Raw genomic sequence first — 24,842 nt, 5'->3', positions numbered from 1 at the left:
TCTAAAGTCTTAGGTCTATTTGGGGAGTCCACTTGGGAACCCCCGAACGTAAGCGTAGTCTGCATATAAAAGCAGTTACCTAAAGATATCTGCAGACCCCTTAAACTATAATGGCCTTTTGACTTATACAGATGTATACAGATATAATATACAGATGTAGCAAATGTTTTCCAGAAACTTTTCATTGGTCTTTATTGTCGCCTGTCATTAAGATATCTTGCTGCAGCACTTTACCCAATTGCAGAAGTTTGGGTTAACCCTGCTACATCTGTGCTAAATCCTGGTCATTTTGTTAACCCATTTCACTTGGTTTGGTTTCTACAGCTTACATGTATAAGCACCAGAATACAGACTGTAAAATGTTGGTTTTTTTTATCTAATCGGCCAGACTGACTGTCCAAAGGCTTTGTCTCCAGCACTTTTCTCTGCTTTTCTGAACAAACATTTAGAATTATTTCTGACCAGATCAAAGTTAAAATTTAGCCCAAAATATATACAATTCTGTGAATCAAAATAGCTGCAGAGGTGTACATACCCTTTAATGTGTTATATAAACTGTTGCCGCAAACATTAACTGTTGTGTCAATTTAAGGATTGCTGCATTAGTATATTTAACGTATTAGGGAGCCTTCACACGGAGTTTACGCTACGCTCATTCTGAACGTAAACTAGTTCAGAATGAGCGGTGTTAAAACAGATCCCATTCATTTCTATGGGTGCCAGCATACGCACGTATCACATTGAAAGCAAAAGGTAAAAAAGCCTCCCATTGATTTCAATGGGGAACGCGCGATCTGTTTTAACGCCGCTCATTCTGAACGAGTTTACATTCAGAATGAGCAGAGCGTAAACTCCGTGTGAAGGCTCCCTTAAAGAGTATATTTCACCACCTCCACCAAATCCGGCTCTTTGCTTTGCTTGCTTTTACGGATGGCTCTACACCGATTCTTTGTTGGAATTTTTTCTTTAGCCCTCGCCATTCCAGAGCAATTGGTGTTGGCAATTTCTTCTCCCAAACACAGGATTCGATTTGACGATTCTCTTAAATAACAGAGTGGTCAGATTCATTTAAGGGTGAATTAATTGAATTAATTACCTCTATTAGTCGCCCATTTCTATTGTGAAGAAATAGTTTGGCCTACTGACTCCACAGCCCTGCTCTTCCCCAGGGTCCTTTGCGCCCCCACAATGATTTTTCCATCCATGTTGCTGGGTGTGACTGTAGGTATTTCTCTAAAACCATTGGATAGTTCCTGGAAACTGATCTCTCGTCTTTGTCTTTATATATGTCTGATGTATTTGGTTGTGAAAAATCCAGAGCAGGCTTGTAGAGAGACCCTGTAAGTGATGCGGCGCAGCATTAAACAGTCGGAGTGGTTTAGCCCAATTCTTTTCAGCATTTCACTGATGATTTTGTTAATGTAGTGCTTGGCTGAATGTCAACTATCCTATTTGTGAAAAAAAGCAACTTTCCATTATGACCTAAGATGGTAGAGAATTGCTTTACTCATGAAATATAGAACAAATGTTGACCTGGCCTGAGGTCCGGGTAGGGAACTAGTGACTAATGCATTTCATTTTCACAGCACTGGATGATCTGCGTCCTCTTGAAGTCTGTGTCATTGATATAGTTACTGGATGTCAGCGATCTGTATTTTAACCCATCTTGGAGATGGCTGCTGATCTGAAACCTTGAGGCTTCAGTACTGCAGACTCCTGCAGAAGGATCTGTATAATGTATTTAAGGAGAAAACATTGCACTAGAGAATCTAATCTGCCTGCACTATATATATCGTGGAATAAAAATAGCCCTGCGGAATTCCTCTGCAAAGTGCAAGTTTGATAAAGCCACCACGTGCCAGCGGAGCTTCTGTCCGCAACTGCAGTTACGCCTGATGGTGCTGTGTGGACGCCTAGAGGACACCTTACATCACGTATTGTTCAATATTACATCCTTAAAGTGAACCTGGAACTATAAAGCAAAGGCAGCTGGCAATATCTTTGGTTAAAAAAAAATCATTCATGTTTTGCTGTTTGATTCTTCTGGTCCTTTTGGTAGACCACGGATATGTAGAATACAGACAAAAAGAACAAAACTATTACTGCTGATGCTAGCAAAAAGCAGAATGTGAACAGGCATTGGTTGGTCCCTTCCCTTTACTTGCCTTCTGGAACGATTTCTTTATTCTGGAAGTCCTGTACCACCGTCCATGGAATAATGGCAGGAAAAGATACGTTTTACATAGTGGCTTTTATATTTCACTATAGACTTTAAAGTAACATCTGAGAGCAAATGGGTTTCTAGGCCTCCACCGGACATGGGCAGCAATAAATGCACTGTGGGAGCTGCCGTAAACAATAGTAATGGACACAACCGGATGTAGCTTTGCTTCTATTCAAGTAATAGCCACAGAACTGCAGCACCCCTGCTTTATAGTGGACAGTGCTGGGAAGAAGGCTCTATCCACTGTATAGCAGGTGGACTGAGTTAATATAGCTCTGCATGTATTACTCATATAGACCCTGACTCCCCCACCAATAAGATACTGAAGACTTATCTGGCCCACCAAGTGGTTTATCCACAGGCTAACTCCTTTGTGGGTACGCCTTAGTGATGCTACAAAATGGCTTTGGATCACACAAGTACAATATATGGCCAAGCCCACACCCGGAAAGATCTGGTGGCAAATTTAGTAATCCTTTGTTATATTTAGACAGTGGTGCACAGCTTGTATTTTCTGGTGTATATTACACTACCATTTGGGCACATTAACTGAGTAAATCTGCAGTAGTCTGGTACATTTATTTCTTGTGATCTCTCTATAGTAGATTTCCCCAAGAATCTTTGAGTCCCTGGCAAATTAGCAAATGCTTCTGGACCCTCTTTACTAGATGTACAGCAGTAACTCAGCTACTATTAGCAATATCAGTTTTAGCAGATTAATGGGATAGTCTAGTCACAACAATTTACCCCAAAGGACTAACTTACGGATCAGGGGAGGGTTGTCCGCCAGAGATATCACAAAACACAGTACTTGGCTTTTTCTGTGTGGTTTTATTGTGAAGGACGCAGTTGCGCTTGCTGGCCGACCAGTTGCTTCACTGACAAGTGGGTCCCAAGGGCCATACCCCCACCAATCAAGTCACCCCCCAACAACTGTAAAAATTCTAAGCCAAAGTATCTATGGGGTTACTGCCACCAGTTTTTCTCCTCTCCCTATTCACCACTGGGTCTGCACATTGAATGGGTATTGACTGACTAATTTGGATCGAACCTGATTCAACCCGATTTGTTCCAAAAGTTTTTGGTTTGACCTGAACTTTTACTAACAAAACCTTAATATACTAAGACCTCAGAGTATAATAAGTGAAGGTCCAGAGGAGGTGAGTAAAAATAGTAAACAGTTATGCTCTTCTGCCTCACCTCTCCTAGTTATCCTTGCAGCATGAGGCAAGTGGAGTATAACCGTTTGTTAGATTTACTCACCTCCTCTAGCCCTCTATAATGGCACAAACCTGAGGGCAAAACCTCAAAACATATCCATGGTCATGTCATGGACACACTGGTGCACAGCTCGTTACAGGCATAGGTTAGTCTGCCTGGTTACGAGCTGTGCACCTGTGTGTCCATCACATGACCACAGACTGTATATCACATGACCACAGACTGTATATCACATGACCACAGACTGTATATCACATGACCACAGACTGTATATCACATGACCACAGACTGTATATCACATGACATGACCTGATTTGTATCTACTAAAGGTATTCAGAATGAATGACAACAAGCAGAGATCTAGAACACTATAAAGAATCGATATAAGAAGTATATTACAAAATTGTAGAACTTTTCATTACACCAACAATAACAATTATTTGCTGAAACTGGGCAACCCCTTTAAGAAGGCCACAAACTTTGCTGTCTGACAAACCTTTGTTGTCGCTTTGCTTATTGGTTTATAACATGTCCTAATAGTCTTTTTGTGCGGTAAAGTCTTTGCAAGTAGCGGGAAGTAGCTGCCATGATGAGAAGTGATCATTCAGCAGGATCCAGGCGCCTCTGTTCTCCGGCAATCATTTTACATTGTCTTATTTTTGTGCTGCAAATCAGATTGCAATTCTTTCAATAGTACTGGCTCTGAATGAAGAGGTTCATGAATTACAGTCTTGTTTAGGATACAATAAAAATATGTTTTAGAAAACTGCCTTGTTCTATGAGATTCTAGGACGGAATGGAGCCAGCTTTATGTAGTGCTGGTCCGGAGGTTTTTTTTTAGGGTTGTGGGGGGTGTATTGTAATTCCTTCTGGGAAGAATATAGGTATTGTGGGATTATTTATAGATTGTCCTTAGGAGAGGACATTGGCGTCATATTGGTGGGGGTTCTCCTGGCATTTCCACCAGTCAGCTGTATATAAGGGCGCTGCAGCCTCTTGAATGTTTACATTGCTCCTTCAACATGCCCACCATCTTCTTTTCACCATAAAATTCTTGCCTATTTTATCCACCACAAAATTGATCTTACTGCATACTAATATTAGATTAAAATCAGTGATACTGAGAACTATATGTAGTGAACTCTGCAGACAGCATTTTATCATTTAATGGGGTAAAAGGCAACATAAAAAGTCCTTCAATGGTTTGCAAATATATATAAATAAATATTATGGCATATACCTTATGCAAGTTGACCAATTTCAGACCTCTCTTGTGATTCTCTGACATAAGCACAGCTTTCTTTTCCTCTATCCCCCTTCTCTATATCAGCCCACCATCACATCACTAACCTGTAAATAGGATGAAGTTGATATTCACATTGATGACCTATCATTAGAATGATACCAGTCTCACCAGTCACCTTCCGCACCATTGGAAGCAGATAGCTCTGTACACTGTGTAGTGGCAGTGCCTGAGTAGGGTACTTGGCCTCCATTCAAGAGAATGAGCATAAATTGTGAACACAGCACAGTGTACGGAGTTATCTACTTCCAGCTCTGTACACTGTGTAGTGGCAATGCCTGGGTATATGGTGTCCATTCAAAAGACTGAGCAGGGAGTGTGAACACAGCACGGTTTATGGAGTTGTCTGCTTCCAGCTCAGTACACTGTGTAGATCAGATGGCTGCAGCAGGTGATTTCTGGGGGAGGTTTGTGTCAGACCCCTCCTATCGAATCTGGATTACCTATCTATCAGCTCTTGGAGAATCCCCTTTTATTCTGTCTATGCAGTAAATTTGGAGCTTTGACTGCTATACAGGTTGATCATGAATTAACCAATAAAGAATGTGGGATGAAAAAGTGACTTGATGTTACAGGTGACCGATTATTGTAAGGATTTTGGCTGAGAATCCTCCGATCATACTGATGTCAGATGAAGGCTCGCGTTCCTCATCTGGTACTTATATCACAGAAAGCTATTGAGCATTGCAGCGTCTGCAGTTTGTGCCTCTTTCCATCCATTTATTTGCTGTAATCCTCGGCGGCTCAGTCTTTGATTTCCACCAATACATTCCTTCCACAGATCAGTAAGACTATCCTATTGATCTGGTCCGTACATCGCACATAGTTTATCATTCTTAAGCTGCCTGTTCAGCAGTCCTGACACCAGGCTCTGCGAGCATCAATTGTGTCACATTTGCATGATGCAGACTAGGAGTGAGGCATTTTAGATTACTGGATTAACATTTAGATTACGGCTACAGTGTATGTTAATCGCTGTTTAATTATCTGAAATGCAGTCAATCCAGAATGATGATGTGCAGGTGCCCGTATACATTAGCTTTCCAATGGCACATGTTGAATTTTGCTTGTATTGTGGAGTCTCTGGCTAGACCTTTTCTGGTGACAGATGATTGGGAAAGCTTATCTATGTCTTTTCTGTAACAAAAACTAAAAGCCTATAAACCCAGCTCCCTTCTTACAGCGAGATTTCTATCCATGTCTGTTTAATCCAGCTCCCAATTTTCTGGCGGTATGCTATTCAAGCCCTATCAATCCTCTAAAGCCTTTTCCTCTATCAATCCCTCCCAGTTCTGCTATTATCCTCAGCCTATTGCCCAAAACCGCCATCCTTTGCCGCTTTTCTCCCACCCCCAACTGTGGAACGTTTCTATTGACAACCTCCTCTGTGCGCACTATTCATTGTCACTGCATTGAGGGCACAAGACACTCGCAGGTCTGGATAGAATCAATAGGACTGCCAGGTTTCCACATTTATAATGCAAAATGGAAGTGCTCCGATAATGGATTTTCTTAGAGCATTGCTGACCTGCGAGAACTGCTGACAAAAGTGTATTGCCTCAGTCAAAGTAAAATCACTGACCCCTATGGGTTTGTGACAAAGGGGCTGTAACATGGTCTTGGCAGCGCTATTGAAATTTTTGAATTGGGAGATGACACTGGAAATGTCGACTGCTTGGATGTAATGTATGACTAAGAGTGATATGTCCAAGCAGGACTCCATTGGGGATTGGCTGAATACATCATTAGAATAGTAAAACCACCCCCCATAATACAGGTGACCTGTTAGCACAGAAGAGAAGGGGTGATGCAGAGCAGATCAGGGCTGGTTGAACGTCACCCAAAATCATAATCAATTTTTTTTTGTGCTGAAATATCCCGACATTTGTTGTAAACACATAATTCGTGTGGTTATTCACTCCCCTAGGAGAGGCACAACTCCATTAGTAGCAGGAATCAAAAATTTCTTGTGCTGCTGGATCCTTTTGCGCAAACCAGCGCATCTGAGTTTTGGAGAAGAAAGCAAGACATTTAAGCGCCATTACATTTATGATATGTACAAATAGTTATTGACAATGCATTTCATACCCATACTGGGTTCTTCTTCAGGTCAGTAACTATTTGGGTATGTAATAATAGTGGATGTCCACTTTGCAGCACTGACATCACCGGATGCACTTGGATGCCACTCTTGAGTGTCATCTGACTGTATTCTGCTGCAAATTCACCTCCACATTAAAAGTGCATACTATTGTGTGAATGGGTTCTAAAACGTTGTAGGTAATAAGTGGAAAAGATTAAGGCATTGTCCCGTTATGGACACTTATAAGTGTCCAATCACTTGTGGTCAATTGCCAGATTCCCCAGTGACTGGGAGGACCAAAAGTCCCCCTAAAACCTTCTTGTGAATGCAGCACCAGTGCGCTTGTGTGATCGATGCGCCATTCACTTCTCTGCTGCGACTGTAATCTCCTTCAGCCCCATAGAAGTAAATGGAGCCTCGGTTATGCAAGTGTACTGGTGCTCCATTCACAAAGAAGCCGTAGGGGATCTTCTGGTCTCCCATCCTCCTGACAACTGGTGGACCTGGGGATCGGGGATCTGACCTCCAGCGATCAGACACTTATAGATACGGGATAACTGCCTATAATAGGACAACCCCTTTAAGGACCAGGACACTAAAGTGGTGGATCCAGACAACAGCAAATAAATGTTTTTGTATAGTGCCAAGTAATTTTCCATATTTACCAGACATAACTATACTTAAATGTGTAAATAATTAAAAGTCAAACATTCTTCAAATTAGCAATTAAATGTTTTTCAGCATTTCAGAAATGTTCTCTAGCGATGTTAGTGTGACAGTCTTTTGCTGTGATAGGTTTCCAATGGAACTTTCTATGATCTGACACTTGTCAGAATCCCAGTCCTGATTCCCCTCCTCCTCACATAGAAACGGGCAGGAACCGTGCGCGCATTACAGGATGACCAGGCCACAATCTGAAATTCCTGACTGAGTTCCTGACACGTGCCAGGTTGTGGAAAGTTCCTGTATTCATGTTTGTATCCTTTGGGAACCTTTCAAGACAATAGACTGCTAGTACTAAGATGGCTAGAGAAACTGTTATACCTTGCTAAAGTTATTAGTTATATTTTCTAAAATGTTTAACTTCTAAAAATTTAAATATGGCTATATTCATGGGAAACCCACAGCATTGTATGGTATGGTATGACACATCCTTTATCTATTGCTCCCATTCTCCATTGTGTCTTCAGTTGCTGATAGCTGTAGTTCTGTAGCACTTAGAACCGTGATCCTGGTGTGGTTTTAAAGCAGAGCGTATATCTGCAAAGCTTAACGTATCAACATCTGAAGTGGTCGTCCCCACCTTTCACTCAGTGTGGCTCATCTCAGAAAACAGGCCATTGTGACTCTTCCTGGTGATCTTTATAGGCAAGTAGGCGATTCTTAGCATACCAGAAGGAAAACCAAAAGGGATATTTGATCCCCTACCTGTGAGTTTACTGGTGAGAGGTTCCCTTTAAAGTTTTCCAACAGAATATTACTAATTTTACTACAGTGAAAAATAGTGAATTACAAGTATAGAACATTATGACTCATAAAAAGTGATCTAACTCCAGCCACCCACTCCAGTAAGTGGTCTGAGCCACTCATCTAGAAGTGGGGATGGGAAAGAAGACAACAGATATAAAGGAAGTGCAGAGAATGAAGGAGAAAGCCAAAAGTGAAGGGAGAAGAGGAAGACAAGCAAGTCATGAGACAAGGGAAGGAAATTGCCAGAATGACTGAAACAGCACCGCTCCCAAGTGCTAGTTAAGCAAGGCACCTCCAAGTCACTCCTATGGCAATTGAGTTATCTCTCAGCCGGGACTGGAAGAAGGGATCTGCCTGAAGTGCTGATAGGGTAATCATTAGCTAGGATGGTTATTGGGTTTATGGTGACATCCCTGCGGTCTGGCTTAAAACAGCGAAGGGGTTATTGTCTACATTTGTGGTGGGGTAGGATAGTAATGGGGTTAATGTTAGTATCCCTAAAACAAAGAGGTTGTCCAGGATTTGGAAAAACCTCAGGGGCAGCTGAAAAAGCTATGGTTTGCTCCCATTTTCCTCATGTGCCAGAGCTTTCTGTGCCGGAGGCCGTGAGACTCTCTTGACAGCTGACACAACTCCTTTAATGGCAATATCTCTGGTGTAACTGCTGCTCATGAATCCACCACTTTTACAGACTTCTCCCTCTCTTTCTCACAGACTGCTCCCTCTGTCACACTAGACGCAGAGCACTGATATTCAGCTTCTTGTTTCTGCTCTGCACCAGCAAAGATGAGGTCAGGGAAGGCATAGAGAGATTGTGTAGCTGTAAATGAACCCCCAACACAGTGATCTCTAGGATTCAGTATTATGCCAAAGGGAGCAGGCTTTATCTGAGCGCAGTGGGTTTCCAATCAGAGTGGTTAGTAGGACAGTGCCCTGTATATTAGGGCTTATTTTGCATTTGGTTATGATGATACATCCATGTAAAAGCATAGTATGAGGACAGTGCAAACACCATGTATACATATGGCATGTACATTTGGACCACTGACTTTAGATTTCTTGAGTACATACTCTTGTGATGGCTAGGTTCACACTAGCGTTCTGGTTTCTTCCTTTGGGACCTGAAAGATGGAGACCCTGAAAAAACGGTTACACATGAAATCTAAGACTTTAATGGGGTCCACCTGGTTTCTAACGTTTTTATACCAAAACCAGCATAGAGAAATCTGAGGACTTTTCTCTGCACTGATTTTAAGTGGAATCCAGGACGGAGTCTCCTATTAGACTCAAGCACTAGCGTTTGCCCAATTTGCGTTTGCCCAATTCTGTCACCATGGTCTTTCTGGTGGCCTTATTGCTTATCAGGCTGTACTTTTCTTCCCTTTAATGATTGTGGCTTCCAATGTCAGTCACCATTTCTTGATCTTTCTGTTGGTTCTCCTCGATTTATATGTCTGTCATTTCAGTCTTTCATTTCTTCTCTTGTTGATGTCACTCCCGTTACCACTGATCCTCCCATGACCTGTCACCATAAGACGATTGTCCATCACTTGCCTGCAGTCTTCTAAGCATTGTCTTAACTCCACATATGATTGTACAATTTCTACTATGTCTCCACCTAGTTATAAATCAGAGATTGACGTTTTAAGTGGTTTCAGAGCACTTACACAGTGGCCATTAATCCATATTTATAAAACCTCTTAACCCATAATGTTGATGGACTCGGCTTCCTGTAATCTGAGCTTCTTCATTCAAGCACTTGGTATAATGGGGTGTCTGCCACAATTAATAATTCATCTAAAGCTTTGTTATAGCTGCTGCAGAGGGCTAGCACTGACTTCCTCTCGTTTCATTGGAAGCCTTTTTATTGCCTGTTTGCCTACATCATTGAGGTCTCTACAAGAATCAATTTTGATATTTTTTTGCTTGCTTTTGGTATAGTTTGTATAGTAAACCAGTCTCCCGTAACAATAGGTGATCTACGCTGTTCCTGTGTGTGTTTTATAGATACAGTGTATTACTAATATACCATTCTGTGATATTATATGTTTTTATTAAATGTCATTTCTTTATGAATTTGTAGAATTATCCATGAAGATGGCTTCTCAGGTGAAGATGTCAAGCAGTATAAGCCTGTGGTTTATAGTAACACTATCCAATCCCTGGCAGCCATTGTTCGTGCCATGGACACCCTGGGTATAGAGTATGGTGACAAGGAGCGAAGGGTAAGTTTTGTCTTTTTAATCTTTTACGCCTATATATTAGACAGGCATCAGCAACCTTCGGCACTCCAGCTGCTGTGAAACTACAACTCCCAACATGCTCCATTCACTTCCATGGGAGTTCCAAGAACAGCAGAGCAAGTATGCATTCTGGGAGTTGTAGTTTTGCAACAGCTGGAGTGTCGAAGGTTGCCTACCCCTGTATTAGACCATCCTTCCTATGTTCCCGCCCTTGAGTCTTTGGTCAGTGAGAAGTAATTGTAATCTGCATTAAAAGTTACTAATTCTTAGTTCTTTGGAGAAAAAATAACTTTATTCCTTTTGTTTTGCCAACATAGTTTAACTCCCTTCAGAATTTTTGTGACTTTCTAAAAACTTTTACAATCTCCATTTGGAAATAACAGTAGTTCACAACGTGAAATATTAAGTATTGGCTTTCTAATACAGACTGTTGGCTATCAACATTCATATTGTTCTGTGTTTTAGAAATGTGCACATTTTTTACTAGTACTGAAGAATTTGATCTGTAAGAAATTCTGTACAAATTTTTGGTGTTGGTCATGTTGGCAAAGCCAACGTAGTGTTTTAGGATTTGCAGCGCTGCCATATCTTATCACTAGTTTAAACCAACTACTATTTTTTTTAAAGTAATTTTTTTTGTCATTGTTTTGTTGTTGTTTTTTATCCACTCGGGAAGCTTGTCCGTTTACATGGGAGTGAAAGAATGTGTTTATAATGAAGAACTAACAAGGAGGCCACATTCATTCCACAGAATAACATTGGCCATATCTGCCAATCGCAGGATAACGTTATGTCCGGAGGAAGAAGTTTTAGACATATCAATGTTCAGTCAGTGTTGCTATGGGAAATAAGTGTGATGTCAACTCTGAACCATTCTGAGCATATAAGTGTATGGGGCTAGGATTTTCCATACCTGCTGGCCAAATAAGCAATTGTAGAAAGCTGTCCTGACAAGTGGCTTTAAGCAGGCTATCTAATCTCACTTGACTGACTGCTATCTCATCTGACTTCCATTCTTCACACCTATACACATGCAAGTTTGGTTCAGATGTTCACGTTGCACGTATTCTATTTCACGAGCAGCGGCTTACATCTCTCAGGCAACAAAAGGACCGAGCATGTTGGTATTCAGATTGTCTTCTTGTTCACACCCAACATCTGCTGCCTGGTGGAAGGGGGGAGACTTGGTGGGTCCCAATACACATTAGACTGTTGTTGGCCAATCCCAATTATTTGAAAAGGAAGTGATCTAATGTGTATGGTCAGTTTGAGAATACTATTGGATTAATAAAAGATTGGCATTGAGTGTCTTTAGTACTTGTTACCTTTTATTGTCTGAAAAGATAAGCATCAAGCTTTGGAGACTTCTTCTACATCACAAACTCTACTGCAGTTTAATGGTAGACTCCATTTTCCTTACACGAGATCATCACACCAGCCCTCAAATTCAGGATAGAACTTGACAAACACGGCTCTAGCTAGTTATTCCCCCTCTCTGATGGTCTATAAAAATACCCATCCTGTAATTGGACGGACCCTTACCGATCTACAATTTGTCCCCTATTCTATGCATAGGAGTTAATATGTATTTGTGGACAAACCTCTGTAACTGTAATACTATGGTATGCCTTAGATCTCTCTCTTGTATGTACAGTACCTGTTCTCTTAGACAGCTTATCAAAATTAGATATATCATTAATTCACAATCAAGATTTCTGATATGGACTGAGCATGTGTAGGAAAACAACTTCAGTCTTCTCCAACATTTGTGGCGCTGCAAATCTCCCTCGGGAACAAGGTCTTGGACTTGTTACAATCCAGTATGCTAAGTCTTCATTTTTCTTAACCTCAAAATTTCCAGTGGGGCATGACCATCTTAAAGGGGTAGTTCCATCCTAAGTTTTGAATACGGCAGATTGTTGGCGGACCAACCACTGAGACCACCCACCGATCAGGTGAACATTCTTAAGATGACAACTCCTTAAGATGGAAATACCTCTTTAAAATGGTTTTCCCATGAACGTAACAATATTTAAAATTTTAGAGGTTTTTTTAAATTTTTTTTAAAAGATTTTCTCTTATCATCGCAGTGGTGACAATATGTTGTCTTGATCGGTTGCAAATGAATAGGACTATGAATTCAGAAACTTTCCATACTGTGAAACCCAGCAATGATTTCCTTGTGGTGGCCAGATCATCTTCTCATACATGTAGTGTCCCTGCCCGATAACCTGACTGCAATAAAGAAATCATGGCTGGGTTTCTGACAAATCCCAGACAATAAAAAGTTTCTGCATTGATAGTGGTATCTGTTGGCAACTGATCAAGACAACAGACTGTCAGTACTAAGACAGCTACAGAAAATCTTTAAAACTCTTTGTCTAAAAATCAAAATATGGTTATGTTTATGGGAAAACACCTTTTAAAGAGAACCCTTTCACCAACTCCTCCAACCCCAATTATTAGCATGTGTCCATAGGTGCCGCTTCACTGATGCCAACACTGTTGACATTTTTTTCAAGTCCTCACCATTCCTGAGCTATCAGTGCTATTAGTTTTGGTGCCTGATATACTATTTAGACTCTGTATTGTCAGGAGTGTGGAGTCAGGCAGGGGCAGGCAAGGGGACACGTTTCAGAGTTCCAATCAGAGGAGGACATTGTCACACCTCTTTGTCTGCTCCTGCCCACCTGACAGTACAGAATCTAATGATGTCATCAGGCTCCAAAACTAACAGTGCTAATTGTTCAGGAACGGAGGAGGTAGCGAAAAAATTCCAACTGTATCAAACTTAGTGGAGGAGAAGTTATTGAAGGAGTTACAAAACTGGACATGGTGGTGGCGAAAGGTCCTCTTGAAGCCTAAGACTAACCATTACTATCAATAGTCGTAATTTTTAGGACTAGTTCGTAAAAATACGTATGTAGTTCGTAGTTCATAATTTTTACAATATGGTGGAACACCAGAAAATGATAGTGGTGATCTTAAGAAACTCTTTTAAGGGCTTTCTGAGAATTGGTAAGAAATTTAAACAATTTTTTCTGGAATTATAGAGAAATCCTTGAATTTCTGAATAGGCACTATTATCATGGGGTGACGTGTGGTATTAGAAATTAACTATAGTACAATCCTCACTGCAACATCACCTTTCTCTACTGGTTCTCATTCATTGCTCAAGGCCCCTTCCTCACTATTCTGTTCACATACATCACTATTCTTCAATAGATCTTTCATTGGAATCTATTTCTTCTCCATCTTGTTAAAAACAAAATGGCTGGTGGTTACCAAAACTGAGACCATTACTCCTGACTCCAGAATGGTATTCATTGTCACAATTTTAAGATTGTCGCCGAAAGACGCTTGTATGTATTGTGTATGATCAAAATAATAATGTAACGTAATACATTTAAGATGTTGTTTTTTGTTTTTTGTTTTTTTTTCATAAAATGTATGGCCTTTTGTAAGTGCACCCCCACCCCATCTAATTTCCACAGTCGCCAGGCCTCCAGGAGATATATATACCCATTAGAATTGGTTGGCCGACACATGACCCCCTTGGTTCCTGTTTTCTTGTAATGGAGAAGAATCCTTGATCCCATGATATCTATTCTGCAATGAGAGTTTCCAGGCTCTATGGCACATTACCTCTGTTTACCTCCTCATAAATCCGTTTCCTTCCTTTCTTCCTCTTGTGCTCTATATTTTACAATTCACCATGTGTATAACAATTTCACAGCAGCTGCTGGCAGAGGGTTTTTATTCCGAGTCCTCTGGTAATCTCAAAGATGGCTAAATATATTCAGCTTGAGCTCCTATATTTATACACTGAGTTAATGCGAAAATAAGGCCCCGCCATCTCAACGATAACAGACAATAAAGGCTCATTGGGGATTTACAAAAAGAGCAATAAAGCTTTTGTGGTGACAAGTGGGTAAAATAATGTGGAAACTTGATGGACCTTCCAGCTATCTGCCTATAATGTTCCCATATGGCCATATCTATTGACATCATACATGACTTTATTTCTCCTCCATCGAATAGATGTGAAATATGTGCAGCCATTTTCTAGAAGCCCTTCAATAGCACATATATACTGGATGTAAAGAAGTAAATGGTTTTGGTCTTCCGTCAACCAACCAATATTTTACAGCCGTAAACTCAGATGCGCCCCACAAATAACTATCCTGTCTGTAGCACGTTGAGTGTGCGCCAAAAATATAGAGTATTTTCTCAATAAGAGCCCCGTGTTATAAAATGTTATCCGTTCAGACAATGAATGTTGAAGAATCGCTAGCTGTTTAATAAAATTAGAAGGAAGTTATAGAGCAATTTACACCATAACGAACCTGAGAGCCCCAAACTCTGGCCTCGTAGAAGTGATGAGTAGAAGATTATGTATCGTAGGTGTTTGGGGATACTGGGTGAGCAGTAAAATGTCCTGCAGTGGAGTAACTACCGCCATAGCAGCAGAGGCAGCTACCATAGGGCCTGAGACATTAGGGGCCCGGTGACAGTCGCTACCGCTGCTATCATTATACTAGGGGGTCTTTTCGGACCCCCGAGTATAATGATTGGCGGACCGGGAGAGGTAAGAAACATAAAAAACACTGTTACTTACCTCTCCACGATCCGTGCAGACTTTGGCCCCATGTCAAAAGTTCGCCACGGGGCCCCGCCATTCCTAGCTACACCACTGATGTCCTGTATACCAGATGTTGTGGGGTGCAGAACACCCAGGAAGAATTTTCACATGGCAGTCTCATTACTATCCATCGGTCCTATAGTTACGATTGAGCGAACATTGTAGGTTTTAGCATATAGACCCCCATCCATTGACTTCATCAAGTCAATGTTCTACACTCTGTAATCTGTCACGTGTAGCTGTCATGTAATGTTGCTAGAGCCTTTTTTTTTTTAATTTTTTTTTACAATGGCCACTTAGAAATTTCCCACTAGATAAAAAAAAATAAACTTGTATTGGGGGGTATATCTTGAAGCTGCAGGGGCCCCAACTTTTACCTGTAATTTATAGTATTGGATTCATCATATGGAGCGGTGTAAAGAACGGCCGCCTCTACGCTCCCTATTGTTCTAGCTCTGCATGGATTTCATGGTTTTCTTTCTATACCTATGGATCTGTACATACAGATAACAGCTACTGTGTAACTGCAAATGGTTTTCTCAGAAACTCATTACCGACTCTGAAAAGTCGTCTTACATTTTCATAGCTAATCATTGTTACTTATTGAAGCGCGGCCTGCATCTTCTTGTGTAAGGCCGCTTGACTGACAAGTAAAAACCTAAGCATTTCACTGAAGCTACATTCAGATATTCTACCGTCCATGGCCAACGCACCCAAAATTTGTTCTATTGTATGCAACGTTTCTATCTTTTCTTCTAAGATGGTGGATCTGAAAAGGTTAAAAACTGGCAATTAGACTTAGACTAATCCAGCACAAGAATACGGACTTTGAGTGTCGGTAACCATGCGATCCATGTATTTGGCACTAATATTTCTGTTGGTGTCTTTCAGTGGTCGTCTAGAGTGGTAGAAACGGTGTCTAGAAACCTTTATAATGCAGAAGTCTTTTCCTGGGTAGTGGTCCCCATAGATCAAGCCTGATACATTTCCCTTCCGCATTTGTAGGGAAGTATTACTGCCAGAAGCTGAGAAGTATGATAGTAGTGATACTAGTGTGTGATATCTCAGGGTGTAGGTCACATGGAAGCTCTGAGATGACTTTCCACTTATCTAACAGGACGCACATAGAGATCTGAAAGATATTTGCTTTATAGGGTTTTTAGTTTTTTTCTGAATTTTTTATATTTTTTTCATTTGATTATATCAGCTGCTTCTGACTAGTAGATGGGTCACCATATACCAAAAAATGTTATAGCCAGGGTTTAGTGGTTTGCAGTATGTAATATAATGCAGATTATATACTCCTCTTAATATGGTAAGAAGAACAGGGAAGAGACTTTCTGGAGATCTATTCTCCTACTTGGTAGTGTGACGGTATATACACTCTATAATAGTGTACAATACACAGGTGATGTCATGGCAGGAGGACTTGTCTTATCACTGTGCCAAGAATGCTCTGTAGAACAATGCTGGTACAAGAGGCTTTATGGCCTTACGTTTTTACAGGACCCGTGTGTGTCACTTCGTAGCTTATCTCTATGAAGTTATCCATTTGTTGTTAACAACCATAAGACAAAGTAGACATTTTTTTCACGCACATTCAAGAATAAAACAATAGAATAACCTATTGAGTACTTTGCCACATACAAAACAGGAACTTGACCAATGCCAGCAGATCCTGTTTTGACAAATGGAATCATTAGGATTATGTTGTATCCTGCACTTTTTTTTTACTTCCTGTGGCTTTTTAGCTTTATGTCCAATTTTTTTTTTTTTTTTTTTTTTTTTTAACTTTTGGATGTTTGTTTTTAAATCAAGTTTGTTGAATTAAAAAAAAAAATGCTATTTTTTTTTGCAGAGATGTACAAAGTTTAAGAGAAGGAAAGTAAAATTCCTGATGACCAATATGGCAGTAGATGGGACATTTTAGGCATAGATGATGAAACATCCCCTGGATAGGGAATAACTGTCTTTTTGGTTAGGCGCTTAACACTGAGACCTCCTCTGATCACCATAATGTTAATCTAATTCCACATGTTGAATGGTGCAGCAGGTTGAGCATACACAGTATCACACCAGTGATTCTCTATGGTGCTTCCGGAGATAGTGGAGTACTTTACTTGACTATATTGGGCAATCCTATAGGTGTAGATGAAGTGTGACCAGCCACTGAATTTATATGGGTATACAAGGGGCAACTTACACCATAGACAGGCTGGGGTCTCCAGAGCAAGATATATTTCTTGTAGCCACTTATACGGTGTGACACCCTTTCCTGTATAACTCAAAATGCCCTAAACAGGATCTTTTCATCTTTGGGAACAAAGAATTGAACATGCTGAAATCCTAACAAAGCCGTCCTATCTGCTCCATCTACCATTCACATTGTATAACTAAGTGATCAATGTTACTGAAATCCAGCGAGGTCAACTTCTTTGTAACGTTCTGCTAAAGATATACCTAGAAATGTTATATTTTCAGTTAAGTATGGATACATGTGATGGGTAATATCTTGTAAAGATTTCCCGATACAGTCTTGATGGTTTGATAAGATTCTTGCCTCAGTAACTGAGCCGCACTGAACCACAGGAAACATGAACAAACGGTCAGTTGATAAAACAATATATCTGTTCTCCAATGTAAGTAGCGTTTATCCTTCTCTTTCTGCATATATGACAATACCAACATTATATATTAAAATATTAACACTAATAAAGTGAGCAATGTGCTACAATAAGGGCTAAAGATGTGGACAAATGTAGAAGGCTACTGGCCTCTGCCAGTGACTTTGTCTGCGTGTTGTTGACGTCGATGATCCGAATATATTCAGCAAATTGCTGCCGTCAGTGGTTCGCCTGCTTCGGCGTTTCGGCAGCTCTCAAGCTGTCCTGCTGCTGAACCTGTTCCTCACGCCATGCCTGTGATTGTTCCGGCATCTCAGCAGCTTGCTGGGACACCATATAATGAGCGTGTTGTTGGCGTTGATGATCTGCCTGCTCCGGCGGTTCAGCAGCTGTCAAGCCGGCCTGGCGCTGAACTCGTTCCTCGTGCCGTGCCTGTGATTGTTCTGGCATCTCAGCACCATATAATGAGTGTGTTGTCGGTGCCGATGATCCCCCTCAGCTCCGCTTGAAGAGAACTCTGTTGACTTCTGGCTACCTTCATAGCTCTTGTTGTTTTAGAATTTTGCCAAAAAATTTTTTTTTTCCCCCGGCATGTTTAAAATTGGCAAATTGCCAATTTGGATTAAAGTTTCAGCACACTGCCTGGAGCAGATCATATAATATGCAAAAGCTTGTACACAATGGACTCAGGGTTAGCAGTGTGTTTACATAGAGGCATAACAGACCTGGCTTTATCAGCAACGTCCAATTAACTGAGATAAAGCTGCTGCCAAGAGCAGTGTAATATAGTATATGAATATAAATTCATAACAGAAGCCATATCATTTACCAGGATTAAAAGTAGTCTGTGTTTTAATTGAGGTTACAATCTATCTGTGCCAAATTTAATCCAAATCGGTTCAGCCGTTTTTGCATGAAAGAGTAACAAACACACAAACTTTCACATTTATAAAATTAGTAGGCTGTTCACATTGGGGTTTTTGTCCATTGTTCTGATCCGTCATACAATCAGAGCAAGGGACTAAAAACTGGCAGAATGATGGATCTGTGTATGCTATAGAAAAAACTGAAAACTTCTGTTATGTTTAAGAAGAAAAAGTCTTACATGTATGCAGGACTGTTATCCCATTGAAAAAATAAACAATGAAAAAAAGCTTCTCATTTTTGTTTCCCTTCTGCCTAGTACAAGGGAATCTGGCTCTGGACCCTCCACTATAACGGCCTTATGCATGAAAAGGGGTGGTATGAACATGGCATCCCGTTAAACATAGACATGCCAGAGACAGAAACACAATACAGAGACAGAGTATGCGTATTTGTCACATAAGAAGTGAAATCTTACTACTTCTTTTTTTTTCTTTTTTTATTTAAACAATTTTTTTTTTTTTTTTTATTTTGCATATAAAATAATAAAAGTATGGGGACAGCATCAGACATATGAACAGTAGGTGTGACTGAAGAGCATACAACCAAATGGGAAGTAACAACCAGGGAAATTTTATATTTTAAGAGCCAATGTGACCTTGACAAAGCCCTTTTAATAATTACACCACTTGTTGTTTTTTTTTGATAATTTGGCACCTCTGTCATATAGAACTCTTTACACACTTTACTTTCCTTTTAATTTTAAAAATCTATTTATACCTTTTCGTACCGATCCTTCAGTAGATCTTTCAGAATTGACATTGAATGGTTACATAGACAAACAAAAATGTTGATCTGATCTGCGGCCTGTACTCATATGACACTGCTTTTTCCTGCTTTGTGCTTGCTCTATGCACAATTTTCAGTCCCAATAATTTATATACATTATTAATGGGGAGGGGGCAGTACATTGAATGAAAGAACGTAATCTGTATATACCAGAAGATGGGACTGGGCCGCTCTATTTTAATAATCTCAAATAATAAGCACATTCTTGAAACCTGAGAGCATGAAAATTAAATTATTTTCCCTTTAGCGTCTCACATTGGCAACTGCTAATGTACTTCTATTTTTATCTGGCTGAAATGGGATGACTGTTGAATATTCCATCACTGTATTTTTCAATAAAAACTGCTGAAATAAACCCAAGGACCTGAAAAATCCAGAATACTTAATGGCAGACTGTGCTTTACCGGTTAGGGACTTTAGTAAGGGGGACGTACTCCCCATGGAAAATGTCTTATTTCTTACATAGAACAAGAAAACAATCCTACATATTGCATCTAGAATACAAAGTAAGGGTGCATTCACACTGAGTAAACGCTAGCTTATTCTGAACGTAAAACACGTTCAGAATAAGCGGCGTCTAAAGCAGCTCCATTCATTTCTATGGGAGCGGGGATACGAGCGCTCCCCATAGAAATGAATGGTCTGCTTCTTTCACTCCGTGCAGTCCCATTGAAGTGAATGGGGAGTGCCGGCGTATACGGCAAGCTCTGCTCATGCCGGAGCGTACACGCCGGCACTCCCCATTCACTTCAATGGGACTGCACGGAGTGAAAGAAGCAGCCCATTCATTTCTATGGGGAGCGCTCGTATCCCCGCTCCCATAGAAATGAATGGAGCTGCTTTAGACGCCGCTTATTCTGAACGTGTTTTACGTTCAGAATAAGCTAGCGTTTACTCAGTGTGAATTCACCCTAAACCTCTAACATGGATTGACTTCCCTTTTATCACTTTTATTTATTTATGCCAACAGTATATATAATGTAGGATATAGAGATGTAGAAGAATAGAGCATATGGCTTAGTTCACCATTACAGCCTGATCTATCCAGTTTTCTTCCTAGAGCTGTATGTAACCTAAGGGCCCCTTCACACGGCGTAAGCGCTTGGCTCATTCCAAGCCGTACACGCGAGCGCTTCTAAACACTTCCCATTCACTTCAATGGGAGCGCGCGTAAAGCCAGCTTTACGCGCGCTCCCATTGAAGTGAATGGGAAGTGTTTAGAAGCGCTCGCGTGTATGGCTCGGAATGAGCCAAGCGCTTACGCCGTGTGAAGGGGCCCTAATGCACATGTATTACTTCCTCATGATGTGTAGTTTTTCCTAAAATCAATTGCAGACATCTTGGTTATAGGCTATTGGGGCCTCCATTGTTAGTTCCCTCAATCACAAGGAACTAATATGGCATGTAAAACATCTTATCGATAGATGTGAGTGAACTCTAATAATCCTTCTGTAATACCAGCACTCTGCACTTGCTGCCATACTTCCTTTCCCAGTAGACTTAGCAGCCTGGTGTGTGCTCCTGTCTCTTTAAGGATTAGTGTTCTCACCTATTATGCTTCCTTCAGCCAATCCCTGTCTGCCTGTGTGACTACAAATCGGCTTAGACAACGCCCCAAGAGGTGGCCCTAAGTCAAACCAGTTTAGTAGCAAACTGGGCCCACAATCTGCAGTCTGTTACAATTTGGGGGAGCACGGTGGATCGGTGGTGAGCACTGTAGCTTTGTGGTGCTGGGTTTGAATCCAGCCAAGGACAATGTCGGCAAGGAGTTTATATGTGTGGGTTACCTCTGGGTGCTACAATTTCCTCCCACACACCAAAGACTTAGGGAATTTATATTGTGAGCCGACCTTGGGTCAGTGAGTGAAGACAATATGTATATAATAATGTGAAATATGTAGATGCTCTATAAGTAAATGAAAAATATAATATACTCATTCTATAGACCTTTCAGACAAACCTGAACCTGTTCTGTAATTTCTGTATCTTATAGTAATTAACCTGAATATTGGGTCTGAACTTGTCTTGATACTTTTTTCCTGAAGACTTCTTGGCTCCAGTAATTTTTCTTCAGCCCTACGAAGGAGAGGGGGGGGGGGGGGGAGGTTACTGTAATGCGGGCGCTCTATACATGCCAGCGTACTGCTTTTCCCAGCAAGCCAAGCAGCCTGGCTCCCTCTGTATGTGCTCCTGTCTCTTTAAGAATTACTATTCTCACCTGCTATACTTCCTTTTGCCAATCCCTGACTACCACTGTGTATATATCAGTGTGCCTAGACGATGCCCAAGTCAAACCGGTGGCCCACTCTCTGCTGTCTGTTATACCTTGAGAGCCATGAATCTTGCTAAACTGTCTTCTAACAAAAGGGGTGCCCTAATAGTAACTAACAAGCCCACCAAAAAAAGCTATGCACACCTTGGCAACCAATTGTTTAAAGGCACAATGCACCTTGAATGAATAATAAAGCAATTTTATAAATAGTCTTTTACAAAGATTTCATATTGTATTGTGTTTACAACTCCGTTGTGGATTTATGCATTTCCTTGGTAACAGACACCAAACTCCTCCTATGTAGTCAGTCTCCACTTTCTTGTGTCCTCTCCTTCTTCCTAACGTGTAATATTAGCAGGAGGGGAAGGGACAATAGTCAGTGTAAGGTCAGGAGTAGAGATGAGCGAGTAGTATTCGATCGAATACCTTGCTGCCATAGGAATGCGTGTAAGCAGCCGAACACCAAGGGGTTAAGTGCATCGAATATTTGATGCGCTTAACCCCTTGGTGTTCGGCCGCTTACACGCATTCCTATGGCGGCAAGGTATTCGATCGAATACTACTCGCTCATCTCTAGTCAGGAGTGCAGTTGGTCCTACTTGGTATACAAGCAGCGTCAGTTTACAAGTGATTCTATGGAGAAGGAAGGAGGAGAAGGTGAGCGACCGATCTGAAGATTTCTATCAGGAGAAATGTGGCTAGTAATTTCCGAAGACCCAGCTATATTATAAAAGAGAACTTGCTATAGTCTTGCTATAGTGCAGATGTCTGCTCTGAGGATATTTCTTCTTCTCCCCCTTTCCCCCCTCCATAGACTTCTATGGCACAGATTTGATCTGTGCTAGGATACAAATAAGTGAAGAAACAGGCACTTTTCTTTATAAGGTATATTACAAAGTTTGTCTGCATTATATTGATGTATGAGAAAAAAAAGTTTAATTACACCTGAAGCTCTGGAAGTTTAATTGACCTGAATATATGTAATATATACTTACATATAGAAGATAAGATATTCCATAAATAGTCCCACCATGGGGAAATTTCAGTGTTACAGCAGCATGGTAATACAGATTCAAGATAATACACAGTAAATATGTTACAGAAGTAGACGCACACAAGCTGAGAAAAGAAAAAAAATACTAGGAATCCATGGCAACAGGAAGAAAAAGAGAGAAGGAAGACTTCAGAGTCATTTAGTTCTCTGTGCGGAGTGGTCTCACTTGGTCATATATCAGAATGCTTGACGTGTATGGAAAAAATTGTAATGCTGGGGTTCCATATTGTTCTCGCTGTGAATGAGTTCGGCCTCAGATTTACTAATGAGATTAACTCTAACCCCACAGTTTTCTGAATCTCAAAATCATCAAGTCAGAAGGGGGGAGAAATTGTAACACAAGTATTGTAGTTGAATAAGTCCTGGACCAATAGGTGCCGCAGTGTAGAGGTCTTGTGTTATAGGGCCAGTGTTTAAGTGACCCAGGGCTAGCTGGGATTTGGTGCACACCCTGCGCCTCTCTCCCACTATTATCAATGGCAGTTTTTTGATCTGGTATTTGGATGTTATTTCGCAGGACACCAAACTGGGGTGAATGGCATATCTCTATGCTTTTACAATACCAGGGTGGAGATGAGATATTTGGCATCACACTATTGCTTAGTTACCCTTTATGACCTTCATTTCTTGAAGTGTGCAGAACTCCTTTAAGGAGATATCTTACATTAGACATTTAAAGATGGAAATGTGAGTGGGGCAGCTGGGAGAGCTCTTCATTTTTAGCAATTCTTTATAGTATGTCCTCTAAGCGGAGAGAATGGGAAGCATCATGGAGCTGCAATGACTGCTCTGTATGTGGCACTGACATTGGATCTTATTCACCTTAACACTTCGCCATTTCTTGGTCAGATGGGCTCTGAGATATCCAGCTGTGTCTTGTAATGAGGTGTCATTCTGATGAGGAAGCCAAGATTGGGTTGCATGCTTTATTACATTTCTCTCAAACTAATGCCATTCTTTTCTGTGTGAGATGTCAGATCTGAGTACAGAGTCGCCTATAGCGCCTTGAGTCAGCGTGTACTTGATAGCTGTATAGCTGAGGTTCTTGTAGCTACAAATATTATTTTGCCATGTGTTAGAACATATTTTTTTTCTAAAAATTATATTATCAAAGTATAATTTGTGGGTGGGCATCTTCCTTATTTTATAGGAGCTAGAGATTTCATTCTATGTACTATAGAAGCTTTTACTGTATTGGTCATAATCCATGGCAGATTTTCCTTGTTTTGCTTGCCTTGTTGCCTGTATATCCTCTTTCCCTTCTGTAGACCTTCAGCTCATGGTCATGTTCAAGTTCTCTATTCGCACCTCCCATTCTCATGATTTTCATGTTCATATGCCTCCCTCCCCTCCAGCTGTCATGCCTGAATCCTACTTGTCACAGTGCCATCTGCCAGATGAGCGCTGCGTTGGGTGAAGACGAGGAGACGATTTCTCCGCTGTCTCTGCCCTCAGAAGGGCAGAAACGGGGGAGCATACAGTTCCTTTTTTGCCCCTGTACGAAGAGTAGTTTTCCACTGGGATTGACAAAAACTAACTTCGACCAACTTGGATAAAGGAGGGGTCTGTGAGTGGTGAACATCCGGGTAATGCTTATTTAACCCCTTCATTGCTGGTGTAAGGGGCCGTAGGGGCATCACTCTTTCGAGAGCCCTTCGTGACCTCACCCGTGACCTTGTATAGGGTCTGAGAGTTCTGTGTCTACTCACTGAATCATTATCAGCCATCTGCGATTTAATCACTAGTCAAAACCCATTAGGTCAAATCACGCCTGATGCCCTAACGCTGAAGCGGTTAAACCGTTCGTAGCTGTCGTAGGTTTAGACTCCTCCCTGTAGGCAACTTATGTAAATTCCTTGCCATGACCCAATATGCCCTAATATGCAGATATATTGTGAAAATGAGAGCATCCTCTGTACGTTCAGATTTCCTATGAATTAAATGTAAAAATGTTGTGGACATATTGTATATACACTGTACATAGTAGGTGATA

At 40.9% G+C, this 24,842-nt stretch overlaps 1 protein-coding gene across 4 annotated transcripts in view; it reads left to right on the top strand.

The window, feature by feature from the left end:
- GNAO1 (G protein subunit alpha o1) overlaps positions 1 to 24,842 on the top strand; it is a 148,855-nt gene that overhangs the window by 55,792 nt on the left and 68,221 nt on the right. For all 4 annotated transcript variants that reach the window (XM_075281891.1, XM_075281893.1, XM_075281892.1 and 1 more), the window contains exon 3: positions 10,385 to 10,526. In XM_075281891.1, the coding sequence (XP_075137992.1) occupies positions 10,385 to 10,526 (142 nt within the window). The remainder of the gene's footprint in view (positions 1 to 10,384; positions 10,527 to 24,842) is intronic.

Source organism: Leptodactylus fuscus, chromosome 7, assembly GCF_031893055.1.
Source record: "Leptodactylus fuscus isolate aLepFus1 chromosome 7, aLepFus1.hap2, whole genome shotgun sequence".
Taxonomy (NCBI): domain Eukaryota; kingdom Metazoa; phylum Chordata; class Amphibia; order Anura; family Leptodactylidae; genus Leptodactylus; species Leptodactylus fuscus.
The sequence above is the reverse complement of the archived record's forward strand: the minus strand, read 5'-3'. Positions and strand labels throughout refer to the sequence as shown.